This window comes from Calonectris borealis, chromosome 4 (assembly GCF_964195595.1).
Source record: "Calonectris borealis chromosome 4, bCalBor7.hap1.2, whole genome shotgun sequence".
Taxonomy (NCBI): Eukaryota; Metazoa; Chordata; class Aves; order Procellariiformes; family Procellariidae; genus Calonectris; species Calonectris borealis.
The window spans coordinates 56,406,845-56,422,989 of record NC_134315.1 but is presented as its reverse complement, the minus strand read 5'-3'; the positions used below and the strand labels follow the sequence as shown (position 1 = coordinate 56,422,989).

General features: G+C 39.9%; 1 protein-coding gene across 2 annotated transcripts in view; it reads left to right on the top strand.

Annotated features, from left to right (window-relative positions):
* The window catches only part of PPP3CA (protein phosphatase 3 catalytic subunit alpha), a 210,148-nt gene that overhangs the window by 82,299 nt on the left and 111,704 nt on the right, over positions 1 to 16,145 (top strand). For both annotated transcript variants that reach the window (XM_075149622.1, XM_075149621.1), the window contains exon 2: positions 3,176 to 3,376. In XM_075149622.1, the coding sequence (XP_075005723.1) occupies positions 3,176 to 3,376 (201 nt within the window). The remainder of the gene's footprint in view (positions 1 to 3,175; positions 3,377 to 16,145) is intronic.

The window sequence follows — 16,145 nt, the reverse complement described above, 5'->3', positions numbered from 1 at the left end:
TTGTTTGTTTGTTTGTTTGTTTTAATGCCAATACAAAAAAATAAAGGTAAATGGAGGTGGAGACCAGTCCAGGTTTTAAGTTTTACAGAGTGTGGATAAGCATGACTTTCTTGTGTGGTGGTCTTGTAGTGGGATTTGTCACTAAACTTCATAAAAATACATGTGGTATGTACATGCCAATTTTATTGCCTCTCCCTTTTTCATGGCCTTTGCTTAATATGGATTCCCACCTCTTTTTGCAAAAACATCCCCCGAGCCGGTGCCGTGGCGAGGAGCTCGGTGCTGGCAGTTCAACCCACTACTCCTTCCTCCTCCTGCCTCTCCCTGGTGGGCTCCTCTCCCAGCTCCGTGCTCTTCCCCTTGTGCGTGCTGTGTGCACAGTTGCTGTATGATGAGGCTCTCGGTTTTACTTCTGATAAAAGCAAAAACTACTGGGAGAGAAAGAGTTATTTGTTGCAAGCGCTAATAGGATAGGTTTAAAAAAAGCAGAAAAAGAAAGCAGGTATGGAGAAGCTGACAGACACCTGTGTTTTCAGGTGGTAATATATATATATAAAGCAATGGAAATTAAACGTTTGTTATATTTATAAAAGTCTTTTGGTTGATCCAAGCATTTGTGGGTGATACCAGTAAAGAACGATGTTTAACTGACTTCCACATGAACATGACAATTTCTTATGTTGTTCTTCTGTGGAAGCTCTGTGTATGTATACATATAAAATTAATATTCTCATAATGGAAGATGCAATTTGTGCTCTATTCAGTCGCTCATGTTTTTGCTAATTAATCATTAATCATCTGCTATTGGAACAGTATCTTTTTTTCTTTAATTAGCCACTGGTTCGTGTTTGTTAGAAATCTGCCTGCAGAGCTCTTAAAGTGCTGCAGTGTATTTTTCTCTTAATCAGTAGGTAACATTTCATAGCTTTTGTTTGCGTGCTTGCTTGTCTGTTTTGCTCATCTTTATAAATGTAAAAATCTCCTTTCGGCATACACGCATATATGGTAGTTACCTCAAAGTAATAGTATGCTACATAGGTTTTTACACCGTGATACCTTTGGGGAAGAACAGAGGCAGTTGTCTTGCAAAGGAATGGAAGCTAATGGTATGTGCTTCTTCCAGCCAAACTGATTGCAGATAAGTAACAACTTTTCCCTCTCCTCCTTCCTCCATGGAGAAAATGCAGGATGATTAGGACCAGCTAGCCTTCTGGGTTTTTGTTTTTGTCTTTGGGTTTTCTTTTACAGAAGGAGGATGGAGGCTTGGAGAACTGCTGAGTTCTCATTCACCTTCCTTTTTCTTGCAATGATTATTCTTTTTCTCTGTGGCATAATGAATTGGTTAGAGCTCATGTATATAGCCGTCTTGCTTTTGAGGGTCTGGGGCAGATATATGTGAAAGATTGACAAAGCATATAACCTCATTTTTGAGTGTCGTGGGATAGGCTTAACTGCAGTAGCTGCGGAAAGCAGGGTGAGGTTTTGGTCTTTAACGGCCTACCTCTTATCATAGAAGTACCATTCAAAACATAAACTAATCTAAAGCAGTCTAGGAGTTTCTGTTGATTGAGTGAGAAGATCATCACAGATCTGTGGCAGGGCTTTCCAGAGCTGAGGGCTGTGTTTTAACTCCATTGGTTGGTTGTAGGTGTCATTGCTTCAGGAGAATCCCAGTGGTGTCAGGGATGTCATAAACTTTCACCTTCTCCCCCTGTTGTCCCACGTTCAAGTCCAAGAGCAGTCGGGCTTCAGTGTATTGCAAAGACCTGCATTCATTAGTCCACGCTAGACTATTTCAGTGAATGGACTACTGGAGCTAGGGCAGCAAAAAGGGAAAAAAAAAATTGAGCCAAAAAAAAAAAAGAAAGCATTTTCTGAAGATGTTTGTGTTTAAAATATCTGTGGAAAATAACTGCACAAGGTGAAATTGTTTATTATCTGCTCTGTTACTTCTGGTAGTGTACATGAAGAGTTCTTGGCTTGGGCTTTAAATGATGTGTGTGATTTGTGGGCTGTTTCTGAAATACACGGATTGTGAGATGAGAAGAAAATTGAAGCTAACAGATACATTGATCCGCTGCGTTAGGGTTTCATGTCTCATGATGTGGCAGAGCTGCCAGTAAGATGCTCCGCAGGAGCAAGGCCCTTTGGCAGGGACAGGGTTGCACTGCGGATGCGGCCAGCCGAGACCACCTCCTCTCCCCGCTCCCTTGGAGCTCCCGAATAACCTGACCCTCCAGCAGCTGTGGCAGGGATCAGTGTGATTACCCTGTGGCTGGCGAGGCAGGCGGTGCCTAATGCCAGTCTGATTGAACTGCGAGGGAAAGGGGGTTAAGCTGGGATAACGCTCCAGCCTCATCCTGGCAGCTGACAGCATCCCCTCCGAGCCTTCTCGCTCCAGCTGGCTCCAGGAGAGCGAGAGCAGGAGCATCTGAAGTTTGCTGTACGCCTCAGACCTTACGTGACGGCAGTACGCCGCTCGCTCGTTGCTGCCATGTTGCTAGGGCAACCCGCCTATTTATTCATTTATTTCCAACTTCAGTCTGATACATCCTCTGCCCTGCCTTTGCTGGAGTGGTCTGTTTGGCACTCGGGCGCGCTTTGATGGGCTTCGAATGTATCTTGTGTAGCTAACTATTACTTAGGCAGGGAAGACATCTTCCATCCCCCTACCCCAAGTCGTTAGAGGGAGGTCTGTCTTGGATTTTAGCATTTTAATTGGAGAGTATCTATGCATGTCCATGCGTGGAAATTAAATATTGCACTTGTTTGTGCATTTTATGCTCTTCATGGAAGCGAGCGTTATATCAATGTTCTCTAGTCTACTACAGCAGTTTAAGCTCCATTCCCTTCTTTCCCTGGTATTCCCATGTCTTTTCGGGGGCTTGTTTGAATGTATCTACCTGTAAGTATGGCCTAAATCTTCCTCTCAATTTTTTATAAGCGTGAAATAGTTGTTCTTGCATGCGTGAATAATGTAGCCTGCAGAATACATGCACTTTAATGGTATCTTTGATAATCTATGTACAATTTAAACCATAAATTATAAGAGGCAGTAGAAGATTCATGTTAACTACTGTTTTGCAGCAGAGATGTCTTTTGAAATGTGTCATTATCAGTAATAGAGGCTTTACTGTAAAAAGTGACCAGATTTTTTTGTTTTTTTTCCACTCAGCTGTCCCATTTCCTCCAAGTCACCGGCTCACAGCTAAGGAAGTGTTTGATAATGATGGAAAACCCCGTGTGGATATCTTAAAGGCACATCTCATGAAAGAAGGGAGACTGGAAGAGAGCGTTGCTTTGAGAATAATAACAGAGGGAGCTTCAATTCTCCGCCAGGAAAAAAATTTGCTGGACATAGATGCACCGGTCACAGGTTAGTATGGAGTTACGATGATGGAGGGGATGGTTGCTGGTTTGGGACATGTTAAGTAACGCATTAGTGTATGTGGCTTCCTAAGGAGGTGAAAGGAAGCTTGAAAATCATTTTTTCTCTCCAGTACTCGATTCTCTTTGTCTACTACCACCAGGATAAAGGAGGCCATCAAGCAGCTTGTAAATTAGAGGAAAGGATCACATCTGCCGAGCCCTTTCTGTTTCTAAGGCAGAGAACATTTTTAGTCTTTAGGAGAAGATTGGAAGAACTTTCTTAAACTTGAAAAGTTATCTGGCCTTTTACACCGCGTATTAATTCCATAATTTTATAGATGTCATTTACCATAGTAGCACTGTTCAGACATACAGACAGCATTGGACTCTGAAGGAACAATGGTGTCAGAGTAAATGGAAATTTTAATTAAAACGCTAAGGAAAATAACGAGTACAGCAAAAAGGAAAAAAATTAGCAGAATCCCAGTTTGTGTTGCCTGGGGGATTAATGAATTGTGCTGGTTGCAGAACCCAACCTGCCCTTGACTATCAAACACTACCACCCACTCATTAATCCTCAGGAAATGCCTTATACTTTGCATTTCTTTCTCTAATTGTCTCCTGCCTCTGACTGCATTCTGAACGTATGAATGCATTTGCTTGCTCTAATGTGCCTCTTCCCCTGGTTTGTTGTTGTTATCGGATACGAATGCATTTTTGGCAAGAAATTGATCTGTGGCATAGAAAGTTAGCTGTGGGCAAAGGATAAGTAATTCCAGCCAGCTTAAACTATGAAACCAAACTATAAAACTTGGTTTAAGAAGGCAGGTCTTTTTGTCACTTTTGTTTCTGGAGAGCCCTGACAGAAGTGGAAGAAATAGGTTCATCTGCTGCAGAAGAAGGGGTACCAGTCTTTATTATCAGTACTGGTAGCATTCACCAAAAACTACATAGAAGTAGCAAAACCTTCATTTTCAGGAAACGTACTCTGAAAATGAAGAGCATAATGTCAGGACTAGAATGATGCACAAGTTATTAAAGCTTGTAATTTTAAAAATGACATCTAAATAGGGGATTGTAGCTTGACCTGGAGAGGTAATGTGTATCGTCTTCTATGTAATAATTGGCTTGTCATGCTGCCGTACAATTCTGATGGAAAAGATGACAACCATGCAGCTCATGGATGAATAAAGGAAATAGGACGAATAAAAGGATCCCCCCAAGTAGACTGAGAATAAAGTTCTACAGACATTTTCTTTGACACTTCAGGATAAATGGAAGAAGTTGTAGAGGTGCAATACCATTGCCCATAACTGAGAGGCAGACGTGCAGAAATTCTACCTTTCTGTGGATTTTCTCTTTTTTTGCGTGTGGGGTTTTTTGCTTTTTTTTTCTTTTTTTTTCTTTTTTTTTTTTTTTAAATCCATTGAGAGATGTAGACTGTAAGAGGATGGGTCTGGTGTGTTGTGTCCCAACTGATTTCCATACGTTCATGTTTAATGTTCTCTCTCTCTCTTTAATTTTTCTCTTTAAAAATTATTTCTTGAATGCTTTTGAAGGTATCAGAATTGTTCTGAATTATATTTTGGAGATTAATCTCCTGAAGGTTATCCCATTGTATAACACCGGTATAATTTAAGTCTTTGATTCTTTTTTCAGTTGAGCCTTCATCTTGCTTTGTTCCTGCTTTTGAAATTATTCTCACGCAGTGATTGATACTGCAGCATTCTTCAGGGTGGCTGGTAGCTACTCTCTTTTAAGCTAGCATAGGAAAGCTGGGTTCCTAATGCTTGTTAGCGGGGTAGCTGAGAAGTGCTAACGTTCTGTATGAACAAACATGAAAGCTGGAGTTATGAAAGTGATCATCAAAAGAAGGAAAAAAAGAAGTTGTGAGGCAGAGGTTGGGAAAGCCTGTGAGGCATGTTGTTGTGGGCCTGACAATTTTCTTTGTGTGAGTAGTATGACAGCAGGTGACTGGATAAAGAGAATATCAATTGACTGATGATGTGGTGGAAGTGCAAGGTATATCAAGAAATAACTATGGAGTAGAGGAATAACTATGCAAGGCAATCAAGAAATAACTATGGAGTAGAGGAAAGCTTTTTGCAAACGTATGGAAGAAGAAACAAAACCACTGATAGAGTGGAGAAGAAAATAAATTTTAGATTTTAGACGTGGCAAGCAGTCTTGTTGAAGAGTGACAGTCATAAATCATTAATGTGGGATCCTTTGGGGAGATGCATTCATCTTTTAGAAACATATCCCTGTAGCTGGTTAATGAGATGGTGATCATCAAAGAGGAGAGAGGTAGAAGAGCATAACTGTTGAAGTAAGAGCACTGTGGATTAGTACAGCGATATACTTGATAAATGTTAAAGAACATGAAAAGTTTTTTCTTAAAGCCTTGTGCAGCCATCCCTCGGTTTGAAATTTCTCTTTTGTTTATTTTAAGGAGTAAGATAATTGTCCTCAGAAAAAATATCAGAGTTCTGTTTATAAGCAAAGTCATGTGAAATAAAGTGGGTACATAGAAGACCTGGATTTGAGGGAGAAGATGATTTGTACAATAGGGGGGAGGCATGCCAAGAGCCTTCATGTGGAATGCACAATCCATTATTTTAAATTTATGTATAAAACTTACTCTGTGTCTGCGGTTAGCTGGAAGCACCAATGTGATTGTCATTTTGAGTTACATTTTGTTTTCAAATTTGGCAAGGTCATAAGCCTTTTGAAGTATTGCTGATGAATTCATTGCGACCTTAGCTCAAATTCTCATCATTTGCTACATACATACGTAGATGCATGCATAGTTTGCTACAGTTCTGGCTTACAACCAAGGTGAACTATTCCTGCAGTAGTTACACAGGGCTGCCGTTTGCTGGGTATGAGTCTGAACAGAGCCTGAACTAAGAAGACACTCCAAGTCCTCTGCTATGAGGACTATTCTTGCATCTGGGAAGTGTTGAGGCAACTTTGTCTTGACCGGTGAGTGTAAGTTGGGAAGGATGGAGAGAATTGGGTCAAGAAAAGTGAGTGTACTGAGGGGAAAGCTGAAAGTAGGGATGAAAAGTGGTGACAGGGGCTGCTCAACAGACGACAAAGAGGTGGTTGAGACTGGTCACTTTACTTGAAGGCAAGAATACGTAATAGAGGTGAAAAGCTTGGGAGTCAAGGAAATGGCCAAGAGGCTGAGTCAGAGGTTGACAGAGGATGGGTGGGAAGGCAAAGCAGGAAGATGAGCAAGAGGTTGACAGGGTATTGGGACTAGCTGGGCAAGGCATCTGGTTTGGGAGTGAAGGGGCACATGATGGAGTGGGCCTGGCTGCAGAGTGACAGCTGTGGTAGAAGCAGTTACCAGTACAGACCTGTATCGTGACTGGCAGCAGTGAGGGGCTAGCACAAGGGTTGTGGGGTCATCTGTGTTTCCAGTGTGTGGAAGAAACGAGCCAGGCACCCTGGGCTACCAGGACGCTTTCCAGTTGCCTGCAGCACCATGGGGAATGTCCATGCTAGCCTTCACCCACTAGGGAATGAGCAAATGGCAAGAGGACTGGGAGCCACTTCCACAGATGGATTGTTCCTGACTTCTTCATCTATACCCTCTTCTCTTGGAGGCATGCGGTCTTCGGCTTAAGCTTGTGGGTTTAATGAGGTTAATCTACCACTAGACTACAGCTGTTCAGTGTTCAGAGGAAAGATGTCTCTATGGCAGCCTTAGAATTTCCAGTCCTGTTTTATGTTCATAACAGTATAATGACACATGGAGAAATTGGCTCATTTTTAATTGTTTTTTTCTAGAAGGCTAAGGAAGTATATCTCTGAACCTCCCTGATGGCAATATTTACTGAAGTCACGCTCCAAAGAACAGTTGGGAATGCCAGATTTCGAATTGCCTGGGTAGCTTTATGTGGCCTTATTATATAGGTTCATTACTATACAGAGCGATTCTGGGCAAGTGACGTACACTACCCTTTGCATGATGTCTGACTAATTACCTGCTTGTTTTTATGGGCCCTCACTTCCAGATCTAAAATCTGCTGTTCTTAAGTACTGAACACTCTTTAACTGCATGCTAAGCATGTGTCCTTTTGAATTCAGTGCATGGGTAACTTTCTCTGTGCATGAATATACTTGCATACCTCTGTATATTATAGAATTATCTATAAAATAAGTTCTTTGGGTTTTTGAATGTGCTATGTCCGAAAAACAAATTTAAGTAAAGCCTTTCATGGCAATGTTGCCTTGCTTGGCTTCCAGTCTGTAAAATAGACCCTTTAGCTCACCTGTGTTTTGAAGACAGTAATTCACCCATGTCTTTTGAAGTGATGGGATACTGCTGTACTGAGTGGTGTGGAAAGTGTGTGAGCAAGCTGATTATGCTGTCTTCAGAGTAAGGTTTGTAGAAGTCTTGTAACTAAAGCATATTTCACACCCTGTGAAGAGAACACAACTTGAAAGCTGCTCACTGCATGAGTATGGTTCATTCTGTCCACTGCATGGAAAAGAGCAGAAAGCGACTATATAATTAAGGAATTTGTAGCATAATGAATATGCAAGAGAGGTTGTACTTGAAACCTTAGTTCTGTCACATCCTAAATATGGAGTTATTTTTTGCCAACATTTGTGGTGTTCACTTTAATTACTAGGTGTATGATTTATTGACATTAATGAGCCTCAGTTCACTGGTCCTTTTCAAAGCAACCAAACCTGCACTTTTGGAAAACGATAAATTGTTGTTTTCCAACATCTGCAAAAATTGCCAGCTACAAGAGGGGCTGGGCTTAAAATACAAGAACCCAAAGGTCATGTTGCAGAATTGGATTTCAACAGCAAAGTAGCTGATGACAACAGCCAATTCCAGCTTCACAGATCTAATTTTGAAGTTGGCCCTGTTTTGAGCAGAGCAGGTTGCGCTACATGACCTTCCCACCTTAATTTTTCTGTGATTTTAATTTATATCTCCTTAAATGACATACTTACTACAGGGTAGTCCTAGAACTCTAAGTGGTATGTTTATCTAATATCTATCATTCTGTGTTTTTGCTTTTACCTTTTGGATTATGTTTCTTGAGGATATTGTTAGATTTACAGATAATGAATGAAAATAGCATGATATCTCTTGCACATATGACTACGCAAGTGAATAAGCTTGTAAGAGGTGTGTGTTGGTGTTTTTAAGGTAAGTCTTTTTCCCCTGTTGATATCTATTTTAAAAGTAATTAACATGTGCTCTGTTTCTTCTTGTAACATATGACAGCTCTCATTCGTGTACTCAGTGTGCACTCCTTTGGGTTAGTCTCTGGCCATCATTATTAACAAGAGTTTCCTCTAGTAAACTAAGAACACAAAAGCCTAGGTCATATGCACCTTTATAAATCTGTGCTTTTTTGCATGTGGTACTTATGTGTAACGTATGAACATTACCCAGGCAGCTGCCTGCGTACAGATGTTCTCAATTCTGTTTGCATGCGTGCCACCACCAGCAGTGGCATTGACAACAGTTTCTGGCCTGGTGACAATAGCCAGGCCATGTACAGGCACAGGGGGCAGCATCTCTCAGTCCCTCATTTAGAAAAAGTGGAAAATAGGTAAAACAAGTATATACTCTTGTTCTAAACCTTCATGTGCTTCATTGAGAAAGCCCTGACTGTGCTATCCTGTGTTCAAAGCTTTCTGAAATGCCAGGTGCATGCAGCTTGGTATGCGAAGACAGGTGAGCATCGGATGAAGACAGAATAAAAGCTTATTGTTGCAGTGTAGAAACTTTCATAAAACAAAGGGAAAGCGCCTCGGTCTCTGCAGGTCTTTTCCTTGGCCGTATCGTTTTCCATTACTAGTTCTGGTTTTTGCAGCTCCCACATTTACGGATGTGGTAGCTGCAAGGAAACCACTGTTGCTTGCAGAGCCTTCCTTGCTATTCCCTTTGCATTGCATAACGTAAGGTAGGGTGCGTGGGTATTTCCAATAGGTATGTAAGTACTAACCTTGTGCATACTAAGGGGGAGTGCACCCACTTGCAGTTTCATTGTAGTGTCTTTGGGTAGAAAATTCCATTGGCTTGGCTGAATGTCACAGCGGTATGGAAATACAACTTAAATAGTTGAGTTGCTTGTACTGTTTGTATTGTAGTGAGCACACTGAGAGCTTTTGCAATTTGAATGCTAAATTAATGTGGGGGAGAGGTTGTAGGCATCTGGGGATAGCCCAGATATCCATCTGGGGATAGGAACAACTGTGGCAACTCTGGTGACCTTTGGAAACCTTTGGTGCATTACAGGTCCATGAAAACTATAGAGGGAAAGCCCTTTCCTGCCAGCATGTGCCTTTATGATCTTTGACGCTTACAGATATTCTCTGGGTACGTTATTCCACGGGATGGTAGGGTCTCCTGGGCCTGAACATTTCCTCATGTTCCACGTACATTTTTCCTTTGCCCAATTTCTCTCATTGGTAGCATAAAATATTATTAGTAGGTTGCTAGTGCTGTGCAAGTTAAAACTTTGTAAACATTGAGAATTTCTACCTAAAGCGATCAATGGTAAGGCAAGTAAGTATTTATGCCCACATTATAGTAAAAAGGCAATAATGTTAAAATTGCATCGAACTGTAGCACACATGTAAATGATCTGATGCAATTGGAGAGTCAAACTAAAACAGTTCTTTCTGATTTTTCACCTTTGAAGCAGTTTAAGATAGAATTCCAGCATGGAAAATAAACAAGATTGCTTATTAGGGGCCTACAAGTACTGTAAAATCTATCTATATTAGCGCAACATCAAAGTTTGTCTGAAATTAACATTTCAGTAAAAGCAATTTTAGTTAAAACTTCCGTATTTCACACTTAAGTAATTTAATTCATACTCTAAACCTAATGTATCATGATTGCTATTGAGGAAACTATTGAATTTCTAGGACACTCTTATAACTAAAATATTTACTTATGTGTCGTGAAAAAAGCATTTACGTGATCAAATTGTAAAACTTCATCCTGAGTGGCTGGTGTCTTCAGACTCCCAAGTCTAAAAGCTTTAATGCTGGTTTGAAGTCTATATGCCTGCAGCTTCTGAGGGTAAGTGTTAAACAGAATTATTCTTCTTCTCCCTTCTTTGCCATAATGCATTCATTAAAGTTATCTTTAAACAGCGTCTTTATTGTTTGTGATACTAAAAGTAAGTGATGGGGTCTGCCCTCCGAACAGGGAGCTGGTTACGGTATGACACTTTTTTCTGTATTTCAGCCAAGAAGTGGTATCTTTAGTTGTGAGTAACTTGTTTAGCTGCTTTAACTGTATTGCTAGTCATTCTGAAAACATGCTGATATTCTGTTCTCAGCCTTAAAATGCATGAGAGTCCCAAATGTTCCTGGTATAACGACATGAGTTTGAGTTTCTGCATTATACTGGTACACTGTGTGGACCAGTAACACCTGAGAACCGGACACATTTCAGCAAATTATTCTCATTCTCAGAATAAATTGCCTGCAGTTAATTCTCCTTCGTCACAGGAAAATAAACTTTGGCTGCAGTGAGGTAAATGTTAGCTTGAAATAAACTTTGACTTGTTTCTTTCTTAAATATCAATTCACAATCTCGTTTGCATAAATAGTATGACATTTCAACAGAACAGGTTGAAATTGTGGAAGAGAAGGAAAGGGAAAGTATCAACAGCACCATTTACTCATGCGTCCTTCTTGAAAACAAATGATAGTCCAATTCTTTTTTACATGCAGGTATAAGGCAGATGTGTTCTCTGACTTAATAAATTAATTAGACTTTATGAAGAAATATTTGCCATAATTTTTAAAAAACGTGTTAGATACATTCTTTTCTCAGTGTACGCATGAACAGTTTGCTGTTGCAACAATTATTTCCCTTTACATATCACTGTTGAATATGTTATTAAAATACAGAGAACCTGCACGTTAAACTCCTGTTAAAAATAATTTATGATATAAACATACTGTTGAACAGCTAAAGTGAACTTGATTGGATCCTTTAATTGGATTGCTGATTAAAAGTGACACTGCTCCAGCAATTTTGCATGCTTTATTGAGAACTCATAACACATCAAATCGCTTGTGGCTTAGAAACTGGGATTTCTGAAAGAAGGTGAAGATGTAAAGCTGTATGTATTCAAAATTTTTTTGATCTGTTCCTTCCATAAATGCTTCTGTTGGTTCCAGATATGGATTGAAACATGCCTGCCTGCATCCCTGAGAGAACAAAGTGATTTCATCTTGTAGCTTAATTGAGCTGCTTCAGACATTAGCATCTGACATTTTGGCAGAGCTGATGTTTTCTAGTAGCAGCTACTTAAATCTATCATTATTGCCAAGACAGTGGATACTACAGACCGTATTCTTTACAACTACCTCACTTGTTCGTACAAATAAACCATCTATAGTTAACTTGCTTTGGTGCAAAAATCATTGTCAAATAAACCAAAGTGAAATCGTGGAATCTGAGATGCCCTTCAGATATGGAGCTTAATTTGATGCTCTGAAATGGAGGATCAAATATGTATTGGCTTCAAGTCAGCACAGAAATTGCATCGATTAAAAAATCAGCACCAGGAAAAGTACTAAAACAACTGCTTGCAAATACCTAAGTCTTTAGGACTTTGTTCTCATCATCTTTTATTTAGCGTGTGGGTGCTTCTTCATCATGTAAATACCGACGGCAGAGTATAGCATGTTCTTCTAGGGCTATTCCAAGAAGCCATAGTACATCATAGCAGTGGTGTTTATTGTAGCTTCTCAAAGATTCCGAAACTTGTAAATCAGGTTTTTTATTTGCTTTGCAATTATGTAGTCAGTGGCACAACTTGAGTTAGAACTGGGTAGTTCTGGGTCTTTGACACTTGGATTCTTTTTTGAAAATAACCATGATGTTTGCACTGTGTAATCCTCATTAGAGAGAAGGAGATCCTTTGTTCTTGCCTTTCGTGTTCTCTTAGCTTTGCCTAGTTATTCCTCCTTTTGATTCTGGCCTCAGGTTAATTTAACTCAATCTTAGGTCGTAGTTTGTATTGGCAAGGGGTGTGGGAATGCAGTGGGATCACTGCTGAAATCGCAGCCACCCACGTTCCTTCCTCCCCAGTTTTGGATGGAGGAGCTCCTGAAGCGAGTAAGACCTAGAAGGGGGCAGAGGGAAATTCCAGCCGATGTTTGCCTTCCCCCCCAGCAAGACAAAAATCTGCCAGTCACGGACGAACTGGCATTCCCCACTTTATGCATGTGTGTGAAATAATATAGGATCATGGTTTATATGTGCATGAGGCTGGAAGTGGGGTTCATTCTGTCTTAACCACGCCATACCTGCAACAGCTGTAGAGCAGCTGTAGTGTAGAAATCGAGCTGGGAACAGCTATGGGAGAGAAGAAAAGGAACTGGAGGAGTGCGAGGGGGCGGACTAATAGCAAGTCAGAGACAAACAGCGTTTTGTGTCAGCTGATCATTGCCACTTGAAGGTACCAGTGCTTTCATCTGATTTGGGAATCGCTGTACAGATGTGTGTCCCTGTTCTTTACAGTCCGGTTGTGCATTTGGAGCTAAAACCAGCCGCCTCTTGCCCTCATCTGTGCTTTACGTTTGCTTTACCTTTCACCAAAACCTAACTGTGAAGCACTGGCAAGTGCAAAGGAGATAACTAGCAGGTTCATTCTTAAGAGATATTGTAAACATTACCTGTCATCACGTAGGAAGAGCATAACTCAGAGAGCATTAGAAGTTGGGAATGATGCTTATAGAAGGATGTTATTCTGGGATGGGTTGTTCTTCTACTTCTTTCTGCCTTTAGGTGCTTTTTCATTAGCATTTTAATTATTCTAAAAAACACTACTGGACCTGAGACAGATACTTTATTTTGTTTTCTGCAGTTTATTTAGATAAAATGTTTATAGAATAATTTCCAAGTATATATAATATCCTCTGAAGATTTTGCCTTTTTAAATAAAAAAATCTGCTATAGTTCAAAACATTTTAATTAGTTTTAAAAAATCTCATATTATTAAATTGTCTTCAAACTCTATAAAATCCATGGTCTCTAAATAAATGCAACAATTGTGAAGATTAATTGTGCTGAACAGGAGCGTGTTTTCAGTCTGCAGTAGATTTCGGAAAGTCTTGGTAAGTGTCACAGGGGATTGTATCAATAGTGTAGGTGACTTGTACTGGTAGTGTGTGAAGCCATAACATTTTCTTCATTAAGTCATTATGTGCCTTTTTTAGGGCATCAAATACTTAAATTGTGAGTTTCAAATTGTTCCTCGGTGCTGTCTCTAGAATGACTGTGTTGGGTTCTGCTTCTCTCTTCTCTTAGGTTTGGGCATCTAAATTGAATTGAAATTCATGTATTGATACCACTCGGGATGCTAATTACTTCCTGAGAAAATATTCTTGATAAGTGAGGAGGATCTTGCTCCTCATCCACGAAGATTCAGCAAGAATTAAATTTTCAAGAGGAATCTAAGTCCTATGCCATTTTGTCATTCTCTTTATTGCGTGAATAATCCCTTGAGCTCAGCAGTTGTGTTGAACCTTGTGGATCGCTTGGTTTAAGTCAGTGTTGTTCCTTTTTGTGAGTCTTTTTGGATCCAGCTACGTCATCATCTTTAAAGCAGGCAACCCAAGGACATGATGGCAGTGGATTAAGCTCCAATTTAAGAGCCTGTGGCTAAGAATCAAAACCAGTCTTTTGGTGCTCAGCACAAGGGAAGGCGCTGCAGAGAATTGTGCCGGCTCATTAGGTGTATCAGCATCATTGCTTTCAGATACTACTTCTGAAAGTTGCCATGTTGAATATTTGACAGTCGTTCTTACTCCTCCTCCTTCTTCCAAATCTACCTCTACAAGAAATTCTACCTTTACAAGTGGAAAACACCACAAAAGGATTGCTTCAATCAAAATAGGTTGAATGCAGAAATCTGCAGTGAACTCGCACAAGCAGTTCATTTTGGAGTTTATCCAGCCAGACCAAAAATGTTTTTTTTTCTGAATAATCAAGGAGATAAAATTGAGTGAACTGTGTCAGATTTATTCTTTATTAACCTGTATTAATAAAGAACACTTTTAAGTATAATTTTTAATCTATAACCTTAAAAAAACAAACAAAGAAAACAACCCACAGCACACTTCAGCTCATTTTTCATGCATGTTCTCTTCTGTGTTCGGTGCCCCCTGTACTTACAGCCCAAGAGCTACGGGGTGGCAACATGGGTTGGGGGCATTGCTGGTGGCCGTAGAAATCAATCCTGTTAGTTCAGCCTTTGACGAAGTGGCAGTGCAAGAACACTTCTTTCTGCTTGGCTTGCTTTCTGTCATGGGCAATAGTCAGAGCTGTCTAGAACAATAAATTATGAAAGCTAATGTTGCTTCTTTGTTCCACTTGATTTCCTTTGGCTCTTATCAGACTTACAAGGGAAAAAGCTGGCCTCAGTGCAGATACACAATTAAAAGTAAAGAGAAGTAGACTAAAAGCTGTTCGTGAGATCAGCCTACATACTTAAAACTAGGTTATATTTTTTCCCCAAACAATCTCAAAAACTCCAGCTGAAAGGGTAAAACTCCTTTGAGGAGAAACTCATCTTTAGATTCTGAACAAATAAGAAAATATGTGATTCTAAACTGCATTTAATTATTAGAGCATATGACAGGGTGATAGCCATTTCACCGAAACTTTACTTGAAATGAGATTAGCATGGTAAGCCAGTGTTGAGGCGAGATGAGACGAGACTGCTCTCTAAGTACAATAAAGCAATCATTGTTAAGGATTTGAGAGTGGTTTGTATGTTGTACTTGTTGTTTTAATGATTGATTGCAGCAGATTAAAAATAGATTTGTAGTCTACTGATTCCCTTAGAATTACTTGGGTTTTGGGGTTTTTTGGTTTGGTTATTTTGTTTGTTTTGTTTTTATTAAGGTATCTGCTACAGGAGATAACTTGCTCATTATAATGGAAAAAATTAATTTCCAAACACACATAGAGGTTATTTATGGCCAAAACCACCTGTTAATATAGAGGGCCAGCACTGAATGTAAGTAAATCCTGTGTAAACCAGTAGTCCCTCTGTGGAAATCCAATGGCATTGCACCTAGATTTTATTGTAAAATTAGAGAAGAAGCATTAAGGGGATGCGTGAGGAGAGGACACCAAGCATGGTGCAGAATACTTCTATGGCTCCCTGAATCCTTGTTGAGGGAACAAACATATCCTCAGTAAACTGATAAATTTAGCAACGCAAAATGACTTTCAGATCATTGGTGCCAATCTAGGTGTTCAAAAGTGCTTCTGCTTTTTGTAGTAGAGAGGCTTGAGGCTTCAGAATACGAAGACTGTATCAAATGCATGATCTCCTTCTGAGGCAATGAGCTGTTTAAAATGTAACTGGTTGAAGATGCCATCTGGTGGTATGCATTTGGTATGTCTGGCTGCTTCCTGATGTACCTGCCATCAAGGCCATATATTCTTTAATGTGCAAGAGAGAAAGAATAACCATTATGGTAAGGCCAGAACGCAAAGGTCTCCAGTTGTTGCTATAGGCATGGGCCAGAAGACTACCACAAGTGTGGCAGAGAAGATAAGCATAGGCAATTAATGCAAGTCAGCCTTTTTTTTTTGAAGTCTGATTTTCTTTTTCTAAATAAGAATTTGGGAAAAATTTCAAGTTATCTTGCTTGGGGAGGCAGTGAAAAGTAAACTGGATTTGTGTTGAATTGAGGTGGCAATGAAATGATGATGATCTGGCACCTTTGCTTGGTGGAGATTTTTATGGCAGAAG